At 42.4% G+C, this 20,386-nt stretch overlaps 2 protein-coding genes and 2 long non-coding RNA genes across 9 annotated transcripts; 2 read left to right on the forward strand and 2 right to left on the reverse strand.

The window, feature by feature from the left end:
* Positions 1 to 1,100: 1,100 nt before the first annotated feature.
* On the reverse strand, positions 1,101 to 9,776 carry UTS2 (urotensin 2). 2 transcript variants are annotated; one of them, XM_039385683.1, is made up of 5 exons: positions 9,724 to 9,776; positions 4,850 to 5,994; positions 2,554 to 2,664; positions 2,017 to 2,060; positions 1,101 to 1,375 (listed from the first exon to the last, which is right to left on the reverse strand). In XM_039385683.1, the coding sequence occupies exons 2-5, from the start codon at positions 5,148 to 5,150 to the stop codon at positions 1,259 to 1,261; spliced, it is 573 nt and encodes a 190-aa protein (XP_039241617.1). In that variant the 5' UTR covers positions 5,151 to 5,994; positions 9,724 to 9,776; the 3' UTR covers positions 1,101 to 1,258. The 2 variants fall into 2 exon arrangements, with proteins under 2 accessions (XP_039241617.1, XP_039241616.1); XM_039385682.1 differs by lacking the exon at positions 9,724 to 9,776 and having other exon boundaries at positions 4,850 to 6,445.
* Positions 6,052 to 14,281, forward strand: LOC120324119. The gene is made up of 3 exons (XR_005565129.1): positions 6,052 to 6,079; positions 13,697 to 13,744; positions 14,257 to 14,281. It is a non-coding gene; the product is annotated as an uncharacterized LOC120324119 (long non-coding RNA).
* Positions 11,522 to 20,326, reverse strand: TNFRSF9 (TNF receptor superfamily member 9). 5 transcript variants are annotated; one of them, XM_039385678.1, is made up of 9 exons: positions 19,773 to 20,326; positions 19,574 to 19,696; positions 19,219 to 19,356; positions 18,632 to 18,698; positions 18,402 to 18,538; positions 18,048 to 18,182; positions 16,578 to 16,649; positions 14,954 to 15,051; positions 11,522 to 14,103 (listed from the first exon to the last, which is right to left on the reverse strand). In XM_039385678.1, the coding sequence occupies exons 1-9, from the start codon at positions 19,879 to 19,881 to the stop codon at positions 13,954 to 13,956; spliced, it is 1,029 nt and encodes a 342-aa protein (XP_039241612.1). In that variant the 5' UTR covers positions 19,882 to 20,326; the 3' UTR covers positions 11,522 to 13,953. The 5 variants fall into 5 exon arrangements, with proteins under 5 accessions (XP_039241612.1, XP_039241613.1, XP_039241614.1 ...); XM_039385679.1 differs by having other exon boundaries at positions 14,017 to 14,313; positions 19,773 to 20,320; XM_039385680.1 differs by having other exon boundaries at positions 14,025 to 14,103; positions 14,954 to 15,047; positions 19,773 to 20,318.
* On the forward strand, positions 15,492 to 18,751 carry LOC120324118. Its single transcript, XR_005565128.1, has 2 exons — positions 15,492 to 16,684; positions 17,328 to 18,751. It is a non-coding gene; the product is annotated as an uncharacterized LOC120324118 (long non-coding RNA).
* Positions 20,327 to 20,386: the final 60 nt, after the last annotated feature.

Raw genomic sequence — 20,386 nt, forward strand, 5'->3', positions numbered from 1 at the left:
CTGTTGAGATCAGTGTAGCCTGTGTATCACTGTTAGGTGAGTTTACTTCAAGATTTCTGTGAGCCTTGATTGGCATGAGATTTGTGCAAAATATGTATTGAGTAAGGTAGGGTTCACAGCTCAGACAGTTTGTGCATATTATCAAGATTGGCATCACCCAGAGACAACTCCTGACTGTTTAGCTCTGTTCCTTCCAGATATTATCAGGAGGGTACCCAGGATTGAGAAAGTATGGTGGTACTCTGCATATGAGTAGACTCATATGAGTCTATGAGACTATGCATATGAGTCTTCAGACTAGAAGAATTTGGCAGCTGCTATTTTGTCCTCTCCCTTATTTACATTACATGCCAAGATACAACAACATTGTCAGTGAGTGGTAGCTCAAGGGAACAAATCTCACTGCCCTTGAGTGCTCAAGCAGGAGGTGGCTTGCCCTAGTAACACATATTGTCTATATCCATGTGTCACCTTCCTGTATCTGTGTGTGCAGCCACATAAGTGCAGGTCACAGCCACAGAATCTTTTAAATGGTGTCATTCCTGCCTCCACTGGCTGTCCGAATCTAGATGCAAGCCTTGACATTGACAGCCTGGGTACCTTTGGCTTGATGATAACCAGACACAATTCTTAAAGCCCACGCTATGCACAGACAGCCCTGTTGTCATGGGTAGCTGGGGGCTAGGCAAGGTGCTGCAAAGAAAGAGTTGTGGGTCTCTTGAGTGAACAAGAGAAACTTGTCTCCAGCAGTAGTGAGAGTGGATGCTTGATCCTGACGTGTGCTCATTGGTTTTGTAGTGCCTTGGGGATGGCAGGATGGGACTGGGCACTGTTAATCCCTTACCAGCTCGTCAGGGAATGCAGCAATGACCCTTTCTTTCTGACACCCCAGTCTACATCAAGTGACAAAGGAGAAAGTCCTCTTGACTCTGGACTTAGACACAGTTGAGGCATTGCTCTTCTGGGAGGTTTCATAGGACCTCATGGAAATCTTGCTTCCCCTGCCCAAATTCTTTGTGTTGTATATTTATCTCTTTGTCCCATTAATTTCTTCCTGTTGTGCTCAGCTCTAAGAAAATACTACATTGGTCACAGCATAATTGCAAAATATCAAGAATTTATTCATTTCCAAGTAGCGTAGAGTCTAAAGTTAGGCGCTGCCTTCATGTTTCTTCATTCTCATTTTAAATCAAGCAAATCTATATACACGTTTTCAGACATCTGTATAAATTATGCAACCTGTCAGGAGGTTTCCTGTTTACACACAGTATTTCCAGAAGCACTCGGAAAGATTCCCACGTTTCTTGTACTGTTTCCTGTCCTTGGTCAAGAAGCGTCCCAGCAAAGCAATTCGAGGATGATTTCCGTAGAAAGTCTGAAGTCAAACAGCATTAGAGAGGTTACTGTTGGATGGTACTTGTTCCCAGTGGGAAAGTACACTCTTCACTGCCCTGACTGATCACCCAGCCCTGTGTTGTGACTGGGAGAAGGAGAGGCAGCTGCCCAGTGTGCCCTCTGATTTAGATGATGCACTAAAATGAGTCACTGTCTTCTGCATTTGTATTTAATTCTGCAGGAAGTGAACAGGGATTATGTTCTCCATGTACCTAATGGTTTATAACACATCTGATAATAATACTGTGTAGCCTATGCTGTAGTGTGTGTGGGGGGGAAATGACATGCAGCTAACACTGGTGCCTGGGGCTAATGAAGCTGAAAATTGGCCTTTACTTAGAAAACTGTTTTTCTGGGGCAAAAAAGGTGGAGGGTTTAGAATGAAGTGCTCTGGATTACCTGCTCTCTCTGTTTTCCTTTTCTTTTTCCACTTTTCCCCCCTCCCCTGCCTATCTTAACTGCTAAGTGATTCCAGTTTCAAGAACACTGTGGCATGCTACTTTAGTCTATACTGTTTATGAAGTCTGTGGATCTGAAATGATGTCTTAGTAACAATTCTGTGTAGTTTAAATTGTGGAATCTTATTTTTCTTGTTTCAGTGACAGATGGTCATTTACTTACCGCTTTGGTATATTCCCCTGGGTTGTAGTTGCTGGGAGTAAGACCTGGTAGAGGGGAGACACAATGAAATGTTTTACCATTTAGAAATTGTAAACTTAGACAAATAATTCTCATGTGCCATAATGCTATAGCTGACAGAACTCTTGAACTGGAATGTTCAGAGGACCAGGCAGTAACATCTGTTGCTCCCCAAACCATCCATTGCTATTGATTCTGCACTTTCTGCAGTATTGATGTTATGTAAGACTGCTATTTTGTTTTGTCTGCCAGCTTCTTTAAGGCCAATCTTTGCCTTGCCCTAGTTTTGCTATATGGAGGTTTTGCTAAACTCCTTTGGAGGCTTTATCAGGTAGTGTTGAACTGCAGGCATGGTTGCTCAGTGGGTTTCCCCAAGGTCCCAGTTAACTAAATGACAGCAGTCTGTTGCCTACGCATAATGTTGTATTTCAGTAAATACCTGGGAGTTGGGGCACAATATCTGTGGAAGCTGGAGATACAAACCATGGGCGCTCTCCCATTGCTGTGATAAATCCTCACCTGCTTTGTTGTCTTCAGTCAGTGTGCCCAAGAGCTCTGGCAGAAACTGAATCAGAGAAGTGCTTCCTGGGCTGCCCAGCCTCTCCAGGTTTAATCTCGAGTCTTCATCAGCTGCAAATGGAATATGATAGACACAGGCATATGGTGAGTATTTTGCTTTGAATTCCTGTTTCAGTCTGTCTCAGGTGATTTCTGATCAGGTCTGTTGGCTCCATCTGTTGAAAATTTTCATAAAAGCACCAATCATTCATCCTCATTTAATGATTATAATAGGGGATAGTTGGTTTTGTGGTTTTTTCCTTCCAAAGCTTTGAGAAAAGGTACTTTCCTGATGTTAATCTCAGATTTCTCTGTCAGATGTTTTCTTAGGAAAGTTTTTTGACCAACAGCAGCCCCTCTCATTGCTTGAGGAACTCATCCTAATCCTTCCAGTACTCAGCTGTATGCATGGAGACTTGTGTATATATATTTTTTTTCTTATTTTAACTCCATTTCTTTATCAACTAGTTCCTATGCTGGAGCTTTTCTATGAACAAAGACAAAACTTCAAGAGCTATTAACTTGCTCAGTTTCCCAACTATTAAATGCAATAAAAGGAGGGGGAAGGGCAGGAATAAATGTAGGGAATCTTACGATTTATTTTGGCAGCTAAGCCTCTCAGTGTGTATCAGTCCTCTCTCAGTTAATGTGCATACCAGTACAAATGTTATTACTTTTTCTGAAACAACAGTTTGCCGGTAGCTGATAGAATTAATTTGTATATGCATAGAGAATTTAAAATTCTGTGGCCAGCCTGTGCCCCATGGCAGGTGGCCAACAGAAGCCCTTAGCAGTGCTACGCTTGAGGTAACTTTTGTAATTTCATCTTTGCTAATATAAAGCAGACATTCAAAATTGTGGTTATCAAACATTAGTTGTGTATGTGACTGCCATTTTGTAGTTGCATGCCTAGCTGACACTATGGAGTTTCAGTTGCTCTGAACTGCAGGGATGGGTATGACTGTATAGCTCCTCAACAGGGAATATATAAGAAAATAAACTGCTGAAAATAATCCCCCAACATTTCAGAAACTTGGACAGAGAACAAGAACTTGAAGACCTTGGACATCTGTGTTAATTATTTGTTCACTGCATAAAAGGACAACTGCAAAGTGGGGTTTTTATTGTAAGACTCAGAATAAGAATACAGTAACTTTCCTGTGCTGTGTGGAAACAATTCATATCTCAGGCCTTGGATTATTCTTTAAATCAGAGCAGTGTTAGTGGGTAAATTTGCTTTGAGATTAAAGACAAACAAACAAACAAAAAAAAGCCCCAAACCAATCCTCTTCAAAACAGTTCCTCTTCTATCTTATCAGTCCTGGAGACTCTTTATATTAGTAAGGAAGATTTAAGAAGCCTAGTGGATGTCTTCGAGCAAATGCAATAATGGTTAGAGCCATCTTATTCACTCTGTGATGTGATAGGTATTATCCATACTGAATCAGGGTTACCTGTAAGTGCAGGTTACATAGTGGAAAGCTTAAGAAGATGCTGGCTTAGTGAGTCCAAGATTTTCAAAGCAAACTAGGGACTACTGATACCTATTAACCAGCACAACAGCTGGTGCACCAGCAAAGCTGGTAAGAACAGTGACTTTTTAATAGTCAGCTTTAAGCAATAACTTTGGGTTTGATTTGCCTGTTCTTTCAGAACACATTTCAGAAAGTCTTCCAGTACAAATCAGGTCTGGTGACAGTAACCTTCCAGACTCTGCTGTGCATTTTTACCTAGCCATTTCAAACTTTGAAGATAGCTTTTCCAAGCAAAGATTTATCCTTTCCCTGGGCTAAATTGGATCTGAATTAGTGCAAACAAATTGCATGCTCGATACATAGGAGTGTAAGACAGACTTGCCTGTTGATGTTTGTGGTTGGTTTCCCCCTTTTTAAGTACAACATAGCTCGCTTCAAAGGGTAGGAAGAGGAGAAACTATATAGCCAAGTTTCTTTAAGTTATCCAATGCCTACAAATGCTCAGACACTAAATACCAGCTCACATTCAGTGTTGGATACATACTTTTGTTTCCTGGATCTCAAAGCAGCAGGGATAAATATTTAGGGCACCCAACCTCCCCATTTTACAAGATCGGCACCCACTGATATATCACTTGCACTACTGGTTCTGAAGGCATTCCTGTTTTTTCTACAGCTGATCAGCACAAATCAAGGCCCCCCTCGGAAAGCACACCTGCCTCTTTTCTGCTTTTATTGTTCCTGCCCCTGCTTTATAATCATTAAAATCAGAAGACTCTTACCTGAGAGTTGATAAGACATCTCACTGGTGTTGATGATGGGGAGAGACGAGAGAGGACAGGAGAAGCTGACAATAATGAGACAGCAGAATATCAGCTTATGCATCATTGCTGTGTTGAATATGTTTTGTCTTTGTCTACCCCTGTAACTCAGAACTCCTGTCTGAGTGTTGCCTCTGCTGCCAGTTTCTCCCATTATATACCCGCTCATGACTTCATAAATATCATCATGTTCTCTCCCCCCTTCAAAAAAAATTCCAATGAATTTATTGCCCATTGATTCTAAATGGGAACCACTTTGCATTGATGTAATTTTTCAAGGTAACAGTTCATAGACAATAAATTTACTGTCTTATAGCTTGGTGTACAAAATGGATATTATATCAAACCAAGCACAGTAAAGTTTATAAATCTGGCATTTAAAAAAAAGTAACTTCCAGTTATAAATCATGAGTTAACAAAAGGGTCAGACGTTGGTTGAAATGACCAGGGCAATAAGACAGCTGATTTATGAGCCTTAGCAGGCTTGACGCAAAGCATCTGATATGAAATGAACTTTTTTTTTTCCTTTTGTGAGATAGATGAATGTGTTGTGTTGTGTTGTATTTGGGGCTCTTGTGCCAGAAAAAGTAAAAGAAAAAGGGAGTTAAAACATCTAGTTAATTTACAAAGATAGTATTAGGGGAATTCAATTTTTTTTGTTTGTTCTGCCCCCCTTGCAGCATTTCACATCTATTTATTTGAGAAGACCTCATCCAATGTTGCCCTAGAGAACTGTCTTGGCAGAGAAAGCACAACTTCCATCTGGAGACTTGCTTGGTACATATAAACTACTTTGGCTGATATTAAACACAGGTCCATCAGTAGACTGGGAGACCCTTTTCCATTTCACTTCTCTTTCAGTTGGAACTAACTATCTAATTCTGAGAGTTCTAGCAATGTTTTTTCTGTTTGCCTTTTGCTTTTACTTAATGCTAGTACAGTAGCTGCCTTAGGTAATCTCATCATGCTAAAGCTTATTTCCCTCCATCTAGCATATTTTGTCTTCTCTACTTACAATTTCATTTTTCATATCAAAGAGCAAGGACTGACTGGACTGGTCCCTCATCTTCATTCTCTATGAAATGTCATATCTAACTGTACAGAGCCTTGAAAATAAAAAAAAAATAAGTTTATGGCTGTTTTCTTTCCTTTAGATGGTGAGAAGATAATGCCTGTTCATAACAAATTAAGGTTCGTTACTTTTCTCTAATCAAATGTTTTTGTCTTGAAATGCTCTTCAAAATACTATGGAATCCAGCTAATATTACTAAAGTTCTTTCCCTATGCTGAATTTTGTGATAATTTTAAGTTGCAAAAGGTGTAAACTTATCTACTTCTCATCTTTTTCCTTTATTAACATTTCCTGTTGAAGATTAATTTTTATATTGTACATCCAGTGGCTTCCAGGACTAATTTCAAATTAGCTACATTGGTCATATAGAACAGATGTATTTTTGCTGCAGGTCTAATTCAAAGAGAGCACGTCCCAAATGGGCATGGTTAACAGGTTGTCCAGAAACACAGTGGCCTCTGAAAGAGCAGTTGAGGTCAGAAGGCACCTCTGGAAATCATCCAGTCTAATCCACCTGCTCAAAGCAGGATCAGCCAAAACAGTTCGTCCAGAAGTGTGTCTATTCAGGTTTGAATAGCTTCAAGGATGGAATGGGACAGAATTTGAAAACTAAGCGTGACAAGGCCCTGACCATCCCCATGTAAGTTCAAATGCTCTGATTTGAGTGCAGACTGGGGTGTGGGAGAGGTGCGAAATTAACACCACGACAACACCCTGACTCCAACAGTTGATCCTGCATGATAGCTTGCATGATAGCTGGATTGGATTTTAGGTCTTATCAGGGTGGGTCTGTCCTGCCACAGTCCCGCAGAGGTCCTGCCAGCCTAAACTTTTCTAAACTGCCCTATGTGCACAGAGAGGGTTAGTTTTGCCTTACAGAACACATGCTGCAGGTGTCTGAACTACAGATCCTGTTTCTCTGGACTTCTCTTTGCTGAACTGAGTATTGATGACAAAAGAATTTCTTTACAAAATTAAGCTAATACATTTTATACTTCTCTTTATCTGTGCTTCCCTAAGAGAGAAATAAGAAGCAAGAGAGGAATTCTTGCTCCTCATCTGAGTCATGCAGCTCTTCATTCCAAAACTGGAGACAGTAATTAGGTCTGATTTGATGCATGATCTCACTGTTGGTGCTGGATGCTCTGTACAAATGCTTCTCCTTCAGTGAACTATCAATGACAATGGTGTTATCAATATTCACTCTAAGCATCCTCCAAAGAAAGCTAATGAAGCACTCTTCACAAGCAACTTCTGTCCTTTGTCTTTTCTCAAGGAAGACTCAGCCTCTTAGAGCCATCATGAAGTGCGTCATATTCAAGTTGGGCAACTTGCCCACAGCTTATTGCCTTTACTCAGATTTGAAGTTGTCACTTAGACACTCTTTCCTCTACCAAAATGTCAAAGGCATTTCCTTCAGGGGACAGTGCACACGTCATCATGCAAAGCAAAAAAACAGCTCATACCAAACAAAGGTACAAGGCCCTGAATCCATGGATGAGGGAAGTAAATGTGAATTGCACTGTGAAAACTGGGAATTTGATTCGCAAGAAACTGATTTAGTTTCTACCAAAATTACTATTTTGTGGGAAAACTTTTCAAAGTTCTTATTTGTGCTAATAGACTTTCTTTCAAGAGCCTCAGTTTAAAATAACAAGGCACATAGTAGTCCAGATAAATTACTCAGAAAATTCTAAGCAGTAAGTGTATATGAACCCATCATAAAAGATTATCCTTCATTATCAGAAGAAATAACTCCTCTTGGTTTAAAGTGATGGATGGCTCATGAAGTACAAGTTGCAAGAAAACTTTTTAAAAAAAGTAAAAATAAGACATAATGAAACCAATCAAAAACACCTCCCAAAATTATCTACCTTCTCTGTAAAATAGCAAGGATGAAATCTAATCTGTAATGCAACAGTTCTTTCTCCTGTTTTAAGTCCTTTATGGCAAGTAAGCACAAACTGTACATTAGTCAAGTATTGTGACAGTTGGCAAAACCAGAAATTTCAGAAAAGGTGTGAGTTACCAGTAGCATTTGTATGAGGGACTTTTTCAGAGGATATAACTTCTGATTTTTGGCTTGAATTTAGCTTGCAAGAAGAGGTGTGCAGTAAAGTGATTTTGTATTGACACTGTAATTGCAGATGAGCTTGTTATTGTGTAAATATCCAGCTCTTCCGTGAATTTTACTAGCATTTTTAACTTAACATCTTCTTTCAATGAGTTATACATGTCAGCTGGTATGAAAGAAAAGAATATATGCACTGCTGTTTACTTTTCTAGTAGGGTCTAGCATGTAGGGGCTTGGGGGTTTCTGCTTTGCTGTCGCTGCTGGTTTAGCAGATATCTGTCCTTATTAACATCTAAGAAGTTTACTGTCTTAAAATTTAACATTTTAGCTGATTATTCAGCTTCATAACATGATTATTAGATCTATTTTGCATACCAAAATAGATGCCTTGTGAGATCCTATATGCAATAAGATGATTTTTTTCCTGACAACTAGCTTGCATTGCCTTATTTATACTCTGCATTTTAGTGTTTACTGAAAATGGCCTGTTTGGAGACTAAGCTGACCAAAGAAAAAAACTAACCATACTTGGGCACTTGCTGTTAACTTTCTTTTTGAAGATACTTCTTCTGCTCACTGTGTGTGAACTGTGATGTAGCACGTCACACGTTTCTCTGTAACCTCATAGACGTATTTCAGTATTCCTATCCTCTGAATTTCTTTCAATATTAGGTAACATCTGCGAGAGGTTCTGACTTAAATTTTCTTGTTCTGTGGTGGGCTGAAGTGCATAGGTGAGTGTGCGTGCATACCTGAACACATAGGTCTGTGTAATGCAGATGGCAGGTCCATAGGCCCTTCTGAATATATTTTATTTTGGTACAGAATTGGCAAGTGGTCTAAAAATTCTTGAGCACAGGATCACAGCTGCCAAAACCCTGCTGCTCTGTAGTATAGGTTCCACCAGTTTGAGGGAGGAGAACCCTCTTGCTCTTTGGCCCTGCTGGACTGGCCCACTGTAGTCAGGGTATATTTTCCAAGTGAAGCTTGACAAACTGGTTCTTAATTCTCCTGTCCTCTGAGCACTACAGAATTACAAAACTGAAGCTTCACTCTGTTTGATGTGAAGGAAAGTAAGTCTGGCATGACTGGAGCTTGGAAGTCCAGCACATCAGTATCTTATGGGAATTGAATTCTGGATAACACAGCCACAAACAGAGGAGCAGAGACCTGATCTTGAAATAAGGTTTCTTTCACAAAAAATGTAATGGAACTAACTACGCAATTATAGTTTATTTTTAAAACTGAAATTATGAGAGCAGACAGTATAAGGAAAGAAAGGAACACATCTGCAGCAAGGCTGGAACTTTCTCTGTACCCTTCTAGCGCTATCCCAAGGTATCCTAAATAATCTGTTCACTTCTAATAAGAAATTATGATCTGGATAAAAGCAGAATAAAATCTTCTTTATTTAATTTTTCAGGTCATCACACTAATCACAGAAAGGAGTACAAAGTAGCCTTGATGAAAGGCACAGGCTGTTAATCAGCTCTGTCAGTCCTTCCTCCACATTTCACCAGTCCCACCCATAGAGCAGGTGGGAGCCTTGGGCTCATTTCTTGGTAGGTGCACATGTTTCTGCAACACTGCTGCACTTGGAAACGGCAAAAGTTTCCGATTTGGGTTTCTTTGTCGCAGAAAACTCTGTTGTGAGGCATTTTCAAGGGAAAATACTGGATTTTTAGAGACCTTTTAATAATCCAGAGTAGTCCAAATTGGCATGCCAGTCCTTCCTGGCATGGGGAGTGTAGAAGCAGAGAACTATTGGGAAAGAACTGGGGCAGGTGAACATATTTTCCTGTTGGGTTTTCTGCACAGGGCTGGACTGACTCGTGGGTGGCTGTATTTTGTATTTTTTTAAATTTTATATCGGCCGGGCCCGGGGCACCCTCAGAGCTCGCCGGAAGTGGCTCCGCGCCGGCAGGGGGCGCTGCGGAGCCTCGCGCGGTGTGGCGGGAACTGGAGGGGCTGGGGGAGCACAGTGTGAGTGTGGGGGGGTCGGGGTGTGTTTGGCGGCTCGGGGGGGTGTGTTTGGGGGCTCGGGGGGTGTGTTTGGGGGCTCGGGGTGTTTGGTTGGGTTTGGGGGGGGCCGTGTGTGCGTGTTTGGTTGGGTTTAGGGGGGTCAGTGTGTGTTTGGTTGCGTCTGGTGGGGTTCGGTATGTATGTGTTTTTTGGGGTTGGTGTGTGTTTGTGTTTGGTCACGTTTGGGTTTTTTTTCATTTTTCTCTTCTGAGAAAGGTTTTATCTCTGTTCCCTTCTTGCATACATGTTTCTCAGCTAAAGGACTCTCACCTGGTTTTTTTAAGAATGATTAAATACGGTCAAGAGACTTTTTCCTCTGGAAGAAGTATGTACTTGTATATACTATGTATTCCTCAGGCATTGTTTTTTCTTGAATAGCCTCACTGATAGGAGTCAACATCATTTATAGGCCTTGGAACTGTATCAGAGGCTCAGCTTACTAAAGACCACACAAACATCTGTGTGGATCAAAGCAAAACAGACCAGTCAGAGTCAAGGCAATCCTGCTGCAGAGCTAGATGACTGCTGCATACTATGACATTTTTCATTCTTGTTCTTTTCTTAGACCACTTATTATTTTTTAAGAAGATTATTGAGGGGTTTTCCAAAGAAATTATTGTCCTGGAGCCTGCCCACACAGGTATCTGTTCAGCTGAGGATTTAAAGGAAGGAATTTCAACATTTCTGTCTCCTAAGGCTTCAAATGCAGCTTTTAAAAAAATGGTACTACTAATGTCAAAAAGAGAAGCAGCAATACCCTGCTGATTCTTTTTTTACTAGTTTGGATAATGGCACGGGCAGGCCAGGCTGTTGTCTTGTACTTTTTCCAGTACAAAGTGAAGAAGTGCAGAAATACTAAAGCAGCAGATTTCAAGAGATAGACAAGGCAAAAGAGGCATCTTCCAGATTTCCCTGCTTGAGATACTTCATACTCTCTTAATTGCATGGTGCTCTGCCTCGTTAGTTTCTTGCTACAAACATTTTATTGGAAACTTAGTAAGATTTTGCTATCTTTGAAGACTATGCCCTTTTCATTGTCTAAAAAAGCTAGAAGATAAGGGCTTTAATCTACAGTGGGGATGGAAAAAGACAATTTTTGTCAGACATGTCCTTGTGCCTTTTTTTATTTTTCTGTCAAGCTTTTCACATTTGGCATACACATGTTCTTGATTTTACCACAGAGGCTTAGGATCACTTATCACTCTAATATCCACAGCTGGTATCAGAGGACAAATTTCAGGTAGTTCTATAGAAGTTCAGTGTGTGGGTAGGAGCTTCTGACTAATTAAAGAGGAATGCTAATAATTGTTGGCATTTAGCTGTCCACTTAGCGTAGGCAGTAAATGAATGGAGCACAGAAGCAGACTTTTAATTTTTTTACTTTGCTTCGTGACTGCATAATCCCTTTAATCCTTCACTATCAGAGGTTTTTATTAATTAAATGGAATCTCTGCAGGCTCAGTGATTCACATTTCAGGGCAAATACGTGTATTTAACAGGGAAAGTTGGCATAGGTCTTAGTGGGTAGGTTTAAAGCAGTTCTTTCAAGGTTATTTTGGAAATGAGTGAAATGAATGTGTGTTTCTTGGCAGTCAGCCACATAGAATCTTCCCTTTGCTGTTTAAGAGCTGAATTCCAGCTTATCAGAGAATTCCCAGTGCAAGCATTAACTGATTTCTCGGTGATGATTGACTGATTCTGACTGGAGGGAAAGCTGTCCCTGGGAATGGGAGTGACCAACAGGAGCAGGAATTAACAAAGGTGAAGGAAGCAGATATCAGATCTTTGTCTTCTGATTTGGCAAGTTGAATGTTTCTGCTACACTGAAACTAAGTAATGGGAGCAAAATGCTCTTTCCTCCAAGAAGTCCTGAGGCATATTTATAAGAAAGTTCTGAAGAGCAGTCTGTATTTAGTTGGATACTCTTATTCCTTTGCTTTGTATGCGTCTTTTACGAGTAAGGCTTGTAACAGACAGTACCAACTTTTGAGCAGAGTCTGCAGAAGAGATTTGGAAATAAGAAAAATCTACCTGTGCTTGTCAGAGTGGGATTAGGACCTGTATCACACAGAAAAGATATATATCTGGTGAGCTTGTTCTAGCACAGTCCTGTATTTCCTCTTTATGTTCCTGCTGTGCAGCTCCTTTCCTGTAATGTTCAGAAGAACTGTATTCTGGTGAAGGATGTATAAGAGCAGGAGAAGAAACGAGAAGAAACGCTGCAGATCTTTGCAAAGAACAACCCTCCAAATAGCTTTTAGATGCCATTTATGGTCTTAAAGGTCTTTTCCAACCTAATGATTCCATGATTCCTGCTCTCATTCCATCCATTTCTCCGTTAGTTCCTGTGACAATCCTCCTTCCTTAAGTTGGAGAGGGTGATGGGGAGGTGTTTCTGGCTGTTAGTAACTGCTCAGCTCTATCCTTGGCCTTTTCGGCTGGGTAAGTTTTTACAAAGTCTAGACAAGATAGTATCCCATCCCAGTATCCATGTAGCTTTTCTAAAAATCCTCTACAAGACAAGCAGGATTTATGCTTAGAAGGAAATAATCCATTGCCAACCACCATATGTGGAAACAGGATAATCCAGGAAGCCTCCAAAGCCATCTTCATTTACTACTTGTTTCTGCCACCATATTCATGTTTTATTTCTATTATGATCTCTTTAGGTGTCTTTAGGAATGACTGGAAGAAGGTGCAGAAAGTTATATAAGGTCGGCTATTAGTACTGCCACGGCACAGTAAATCTGTTTCCTGTTCTGTAATTCCCTGAGGCATATTTAAGCATTCTTGAAAAGTACATAATGTTACATGTTACAGCTTCACTATTCCATGTGAGAAGCATTGCGATCGTAGCCCGCCCTACTGATGAGGGCACAGTGAGATGAAATGACAAAAGAATATGTTACTGCCATATCCACTGGATCGCCTGTTCAGATTCCTATACTCTGTAACTCTCATGTGAAAGAATAGCAGCTTCCTTTTCTCTTACTAGAACTTCTAAGTTTGAGGGAACCCTTAAGCATTTCCTGTGCTTACACCTCTACTTCTCTAAGGTAATATGCTTACTGAGGTGCAAGTCAAAATGCTGTATCATTAAGGATGCCTCTAAAGCTGATAATGTAAATGGGGAGTGTGGGGCTTTTGGATCTCTTTACCCTTCTGATGAGATTGTTGCTTGATAAGACAAGTATGGTGCTGAGCTGCAATGTTGCAGCTCCTCTGAAGTCAAGAATGGTTTTTTCCCACCCTCCTTTCATATACCTGTTCGCTGTATTTTCCATTCTAGTATAAGAAAAATATATTATGCTTTAGATACTTCAGTAAATTTTGCTTTAGGCATGTATGTACATTTACTTTCTATTTCAGAGTTTCTCTAAAATTTGTATGAAGGTGCACTGAGTAAAGTAGTGTGATACCTTGTTTTTTCCTTTTGTCTTTTTGCCTGCTTACAGGCTTGTATAGTGTTCTCTTCAGGTTAAATGGTTTATACTTGTTCTAAATGCAAAGTATCAAAATATCAATGTTGTGAATACTAGAAGGATTTATTTAAATGTAAATGTTTCTCAGGTCTATAGTGTTGTAACTAAAGGCAAATTGTCTCTTTCACCTCTCCACTCACATTCCTCTTTTTTTCCAGAACTGTGTTTGTTCTAAACCTGCTGAAATTCTTGTGTGCAGGAGAAAGGTGAGCTAAACTAACCTTAGATTTGGTTTAAAACTGACTTAAGTGGGTAATGCAGATATTTTATTTCAGTTTTTAAATGGCTTGTTTCAGTTTGGATTATGTAGCCTGAGAGTAGATGTAACAGTTTTAAGATGCACTATGATAAGTCATCCTTAAATTGAAGTAGGTGTCTTTGTATGGGGTTTTGCACTTGCTAAATCAAATAAAACTTATTTTCTTAATGCAAATAGAACAGGAGAGATTTTCCTTAGTTTCAGCGTGTGCTCAGCTGGTGGTTTTGCTTCATTGAAGTACAATCCAGTTTGGTTCAAAATATTGCAGGAATAGTCTGATGCTTTGAACTGGCAGGCACCCAGGATCTAGAAAGTGAAAGGGAACACAGTAGGTGATATCATAACAAACTCCTGCCAAAAGCATGTTAGAGGGAAATTCCGTTTTCTTTGTAGATGGTATTAAACGTTCTTATTTACAGTGAGGGCAATTATAGTATCCAACAGCTGTTTTCATGCCAGTTCCAGGGACAGAAGGATCCTCAGCCATGTGTTCCTGATGCACAGCTAAGACAAAACCTGTGGAACAGAGAAGCTTCTCTTACAGTCTCTGAAGAAAGCACTGTATCAGGGAAGGCTTTTTCATCGCTGAGAGAGGGACTGAGGTAATAAAATAAGACTTCGTATAATTTTATAATGAAATTTACCTTAACTTTTTGTCACCTATTTAAAATGCAAGTGGAGTGGTACAAGTTGCATGTTTAATACTATTTCCTGTGTGTTACGTCTCGTCAGAATGGACCATCTCCTCAAAGGTTTTTATATCATCAGTGTTAGTATCAGAATGACTGTCAGAGAAAACTATGCTTCTATCCTGTGAAGGATCTGATAGAAAGACTGAAAATAAGAAATCGCATTCTGCTTTAAAAAATTATATGATGTGTACATGTTATAGAGGAGCCATTACAGTTTCTGAGTATTTATCGTCCAGTACTATCAGGCACAGAAACACCTGTAGAAGAAAGGAAAGTGAGAAACAGAAAACCTTTTGCTATGAACCTTTTACTTGCTTTAGCCATGCAACTCTTGTAAGAAATTATGGAGCTAAGATGTGTGACAAATACAGTTTTAATTACTGATGCCACTACTAACTATGCCAGGAAATGGTGCTGGTTCTGGAAGCAATAAAAAAGCAGCAGACTCCCCTGCTTTTACTTACCTTTAAAGAGAATTTGTCTCCTTTTTCCATGCCTTCAGAACTCTGCCTGACATCACCTGGGCCTCCACGCATGGTCTGGCAAAGGCAGCACCTTCTGACTTCCAAGAAAAACAAATGGAAACACAAAAAGCTTGCATCTGGCCTGTTACCTCATCCTGGGCCACCTGGGCTGCTTGAGAGTCATCATGGCATTCCCAGTTCCTTTTTGCATGCTACATAATAAATTAAATGACTGTCGAGAAAAGAGACATGCACAGAAAGCAGACAACACTTAGAGCTCAAAGAGTTTTCATGGCATCACAGAGTGGTTTGGGCTGGAAGGGACCTTAAAGCTTATCCAGTCTCACCCCTTGCCAGGCGCAGGGACACCTTCCACTAGACCAGGTTGCTCCAAGCCTCATCCAACCTGTCCTTGGACACTTCCAGGGATCCAGGGGTAGCCCCAGCTTCTCCAGGCAATCTGTGCCAGGGCCTCACCACCCTCACAGGGAGGAATTTCTTCCTAATATCTAATCTAAATCTCTCCTCCTTTAGTTTAAAACCATTCTCCTTTGTTCTGTCACTATCTGCCTGTGTACAAATGCAAGAACAGTGTTCCCTTGTGCTGAAATCACACAGAGAGGAAACCACCCTTTACGTGACATATTGGTGGGTTTTCATTCTATTTTTTTAATAACATTTACTGAAGAAATAAAATACTTGGGGTTTCTAAAAGGTTAAAAATGGTGTTGCAAATGCCATGACTCAAACATTTTTTTCTCAAGACCAAAGTAACAGTAATTGATCAGAGAGACAGATAGCATCTGATGTTAAAATCTTTCCAACCTCAGTTACAAAAATAGCACCAGAAAGTTATCACACGTAGAGCTGCAACATAGGTACAGTTTACATCACCTAAAAGATCAAAGCTGAACGATGTAGGGCTGAAGGTGGTGCAGTCCAGCTGCTCAGTAACAGCTATTTCTAAGATCAAGTCAACCACAGCTTCTCAGTGTTTCCACTGCCTCCCTTAAGCCAATCAGTGTAACACACCAGCAGATGCAAGCGATGGAACACTTTGCAGCTCTAGATTTTTATGGCTTCCTCTCCCTGACATATATAAGAGGGTGTGCCAAATTTTGGGAGGAGCTCAGCTCTAGACACAGGAGGAGGGCTGGTAATGGTAAGAGACCGTGTCACCTGTGCCTCTACTATGTGCTACAGATTGCCTTTTTAGCATAAAATACTTTTGGACTGCATGTAAATTGTAGCTCAGGCACCATTAATGAAGGACCAGAAAGCCATTCTGCCCTTCCATTAGAGCTTTTAAGTGCTGTATTTCTACACGTAGATCAAGAACCACTTCTTAGAATGATTCTTAGCCCTAGAGAAAGAAAGTCAGCAAACTAGATATTTTTTATTTATTTTTATTTTTTTAAGAGATGGAAAAGGTGCACTTTTTTCTCAGTGGCTGGGCTATTTGGGACTCTGACACTCAGATTCTGATAACCTCTCTATTTACATAAACAGGTTCTTGTTCTGTATTCCAAAAGAAAATTCAAATGTGGATGACTTGGACAGTTCAATTTCTAGTTCACCAAAAAATCTCTGAATTCTGTGGATTCGCCACGGTCCTGATATTCACCTTGTTCTTCCTCAGGAAAGCGGCAGCTGCAGGTGTCATCTTCCTGAATTGACTGTTCAGGTGTGATATGCACTGAAGAAAAAGAAAAGAATCACAGAATCAACTAGGTTGGAAAAGACCCCTGAGATCATCGAGTCCAATCTCTGACTGAACACACCACACTGTCAACTAGACCATGGCACTGCATTTTTTGTCCAGTTGTTTCTTGAACACCTCCAGTGACAGTGACTACACCACCTCCCTGGGCAGCCCCTTCCAATCTTTAACAACCCATTTTATGAAGAAATTCCTCCTGATCTCGAACCTGAGCATCCCCTGGCACACCTTGAGGCCATTTCCTCTTGTCCTGTCATCTGTTACTTGGGAGAAGAGCCCAACTCCCACCTTGCTACAACCACCTTCCAGGTAGTTGTAGAGTGTGAGATGGTCCCCCCTGAGCCTCATTTTCTCCAGGCTAAGCCCCCACAGCTCTCTCAGATGCTCCTCATGGACTTACACTCTAGATCCTTCCCCAGCTTTGTTGCCCTTCTCTGGACTTAATCCAGCACCTCAATGTTTTTTCAAGTGAGAGGCCCAGAACTAGACAGATGTCCTCTTTCCCCATCTTATTTCACCATTCCTCAGTCACAAGTTCAGGAAGTCAGAAAGAAAAAAATCTTCCAAATGATTCTATAATCTGAAATTATTCCTCTACAGCATATAAATCTGATAAAACTAATTTATCATACTTTGTTTCCTCTAATTCAACAGGACCTCTAATGCTCTGTTTGCCATAGCAATGAAAGGAAGACAACATGGAGAAGTTAGATTTTTGGACTGCTATTGTCTCCCGTATTCAGAATTACACTAGAAGATTAGGACCTTATCCCTAGGACAGGGGAGAAGAAGAGAGAGAGAGACAACCCCTCAGAAAACCAAACAAGCCAACTACAAACTACGTTGAATGCAATTACACTCCATCTTTGTGCTGAACTCTTGAGCTTCCTCAGCGTTTATTAGCTCTCAGAGGGCAGTGTTGGATTCAGGCTGCCTCTGCACCTGTGTAGCAGCACATCCTGACTGATATCTCCTCTTCTACCACAGCCAGAGCTCCAAGGCGCTCACTCCAGGCCATGTGTACTGTTTCTAAGCAGAGAGCACTCGAAAGTGTTATAGCCACGGATGCCAAGGATGGTACTTGAAAGTAATAAACTGAACTGACCCTTGACAGGATCAGCAAGGCTCAGGTGAGCTTTTTCACCTCCCACGACTACTTCACTTGAAGGGATAAGGAAGCAGTTTACAGAACACCCACAGTTAAGTAAGTGCCTTCTGCAGTAAAAATTCCAGAACTGTTTTCCCTTCAGTTGTTTCTGACTTACGAGGCCAAAAAAACCGAAGCTATTGCAACTGTCTTTAAAAGACAATTAACCTGGATTCCTGACTTCTCTCTAGTTTCTTAAAGAAAACTGAAGAGTGCATTTATCTTACTTTTTTTGAAGACAGCGTGTAGTTTCTTTTTCTGCCAGACACCGAAGCATATGCACAAAGGTAGCAGGAACACTATGCACAACAGCCCAGCTACGGTGAGAAAAATCCTGATAATGTCTGTCTGGAGATCCTTCCCTAGGAATTAAACAACATTCTCTTAAGAGTTTTAACAGAAAAAAATTCTACTGCCCTTGAATTAGCCGACAGCTTTGTCTCCCACTCTGCTTCTAGCTAAGTCTGCAACACTGGAAATGCATAGAAGAAAGGACTCTTGCTTTAAATGGAAAGTGAACGTATGTTTCAAAGTAGGTCACAATTCTTTAGCTCTATAAGCAGCATTGTACAATGACTCACCTGGCCCAGTGATAGAAAATGGAATTGCAAGTGATGTGGTAGGTAGAGTAGTGGCTAAAGTGGGATTAACTGAAGCGTGTTTGCAAATGACATCTTTTTCTGCAGTTCCAGGCTCCAGGATCTGGTTTGTAGAGCACCTGAAAGACATTTACAGCAGAACAGGGAAAAGAAAAAAAGCTACAGAAAAAAATCCAGTAAAGTGTAATAGCTGTAGCATTTAGATTACATACTTTGTCCAGTTTTTACAGGAGCCATTGGGCTGATCATTAAAAGTTCCATACTGGCAAGTCTGGCAACCTTCAACAGACAAGGACAGGTAAATTTGTACAAGATAAACATTTAAAACACAACATGTGAAACGTTATTTTTGCCTGCTTGTACAATGACTATAATCAACATTCACATAATTACTATTTCATAAGCTGCTCTGAGTATGTAAGATAAGTCTTTCCCTGTGAGCCACGGACCAGTACAGTACTCAGCTACAAAGCCAGGTTATTTGGCACAAGATGCCACAAACCACGTCTAAGTCGGGAGTTCACAGCTTGGTCTTCCTCATGCCAGTGACAAAGGAGCTGTCATGCCAAGGAAACTAACTGGTGCAGGATTTGAGCCACAGTAAGGCTCAGAGTTTGGTGGGTTTGTCCACTGCTGTGCTCGCTCCGCACTCCATGCATACTGTTCAGCAGCAGCAGCACGTTTTATCTTGCGAGGTCTTTACTCCAGCTGCTTCTACAGTATTCAAGAGACTGTGCAGTCAGCGTGTCTAGTGCAGTAAGCACAGGGGCTTTCAGCTGGTGGGGGAAGGTAACCTTACCGTTCCCGGTGCTCTCTTGGCCCACACCACAGCTTCGGTCGCAGTGGGTGCAGCCATCGCCACTGCAGCGATACCCGTCCTTGCACGTGCATTCAGCATCGCTTTTTGAGGAACACTCTTTTAAATACTTGAATATTCCTGGAACGGGAAAGCGAGTCTTAGGTTACGGATTCGTGCATGCCCAGCGTGATGCAGCAAAGGCTCGGGACCTTTGCTCTTACAAAAATCAGGCTGGTAGTTTCAGCGAGAAGCCCCGCAGACGCGTGGAGTTATTTAGCGTATCACCCCGCGGGCAGGTGCCAGCCAGGGCAGGTGCCGTCGTTGCCACGGGAAGTCATAGAGGGGCTGCCAGTACCTTCGCACTTCCGACAGAGTTTGCAAGCGCTGCGTCCCGCCGCGCTGGAGAAGGTGCCGGCCGGGCACTGCCGGCAGGATGCGCCCGCGCCCCGCCTGCAGCCCGCGCTCTCCACGAACGTACCTGGGGGCCGAGACAGAGAGTGGCTGCCGCGGGGCCGCGCCCGGCGCCCCGAGCCCCGGCCTGGCCCGGCCCTTACCTGCAGGGCAGTCGGCTACGCACGGCAGCGCGGCCGCGGGCCCCGGGCTCAGCGCCAGCGCCAGCAGCGCCGCCGGCAGGAGCACCTGGCCCGCCCGCGCCGCTGCCATGGGTCGGTGCGTGGCGGCGTGGCTCGCTGGAGTGCGCGCGGGGCGCCGGGCGCCGGCCCTTAGCGGCCGCCCCCGGGGGGTTTGGCTGCGTCATCCCGGGGGCGGCGGGGAAGCCCAGACCTGGCGGGGGCTTTCCGGACCCCACCCGTGGCGCGACCCCCAGGCTCTGCCGGGCAGCGCCCGCAAAGCCCTCTCAGCGGTGCCGGGCAGCGCTCGCGCTCTCCCACTGGGGCTTCCCGGCGAGTCCCGCGCGGAATCCCCAGGAGGCGGAGGGTGAGGGAGGCGGGGCCGGCGCGGGCCGCGGCGGGGGCAGACCGCAGCAGTGAGCGGAGATACCGCGTCTGAAACCACATGGCCATGAGGTCGCAGGAACAGCCGAGAACCGCGGTCGGACAGCGAGTCCCACCCCGCTCGCGGACCCGCCCGGGACGCGGAAATGCAGCCGCGAGTGAAACGCTACAACCCCGGCAGGATGCAAGCGCAGCCCCGCCCCCTGCGGCTCCCC

Source organism: Pipra filicauda, unplaced genomic scaffold (assembly GCF_003945595.2).
Source record: "Pipra filicauda isolate LSUMZ 115617 unplaced genomic scaffold, ASM394559v2 scaffold427_size588224_pilon, whole genome shotgun sequence".
Classification (NCBI taxonomy): domain Eukaryota; kingdom Metazoa; phylum Chordata; class Aves; order Passeriformes; family Pipridae; genus Pipra; species Pipra filicauda.

Coding starts and splice junctions, on each gene's coding strand:
- UTS2 (XM_039385683.1), bottom strand. CDS start 5,150: ATGCAAAGTGGTTCCCATTTAGAATCAATGGGCAATAAATTCATTGGA. Junction 2,665..4,849: donor GATGTCTTATCAACTCTCAG/GTAAGAGTCTTC, acceptor TTCCATTTGCAG/CTGATGAAGACTCGAGATTA. Junction 2,061..2,553: donor GACTGAAGACAACAAAGCAG/GTGAGGATTTAT, acceptor CCCCTCTACCAG/GTCTTACTCCCAGCAACTAC.
- TNFRSF9 (XM_039385678.1), bottom strand. CDS start 19,881: ATGGCAGCGGCGCGGGCGGGCCAGGTGCTCCTGCCGGCGGCGCTGCTG. Junction 19,697..19,772: donor CGTAGCCGACTGCCCTGCAG/GTAAGGGCCGGG, acceptor CTCGGCCCCCAG/GTACGTTCGTGGAGAGCGCG. Junction 18,183..18,401: donor ATTTTCTATCACTGGGCCAG/GTGAGTCATTGT, acceptor TTTAATTCCTAG/GGAAGGATCTCCAGACAGAC.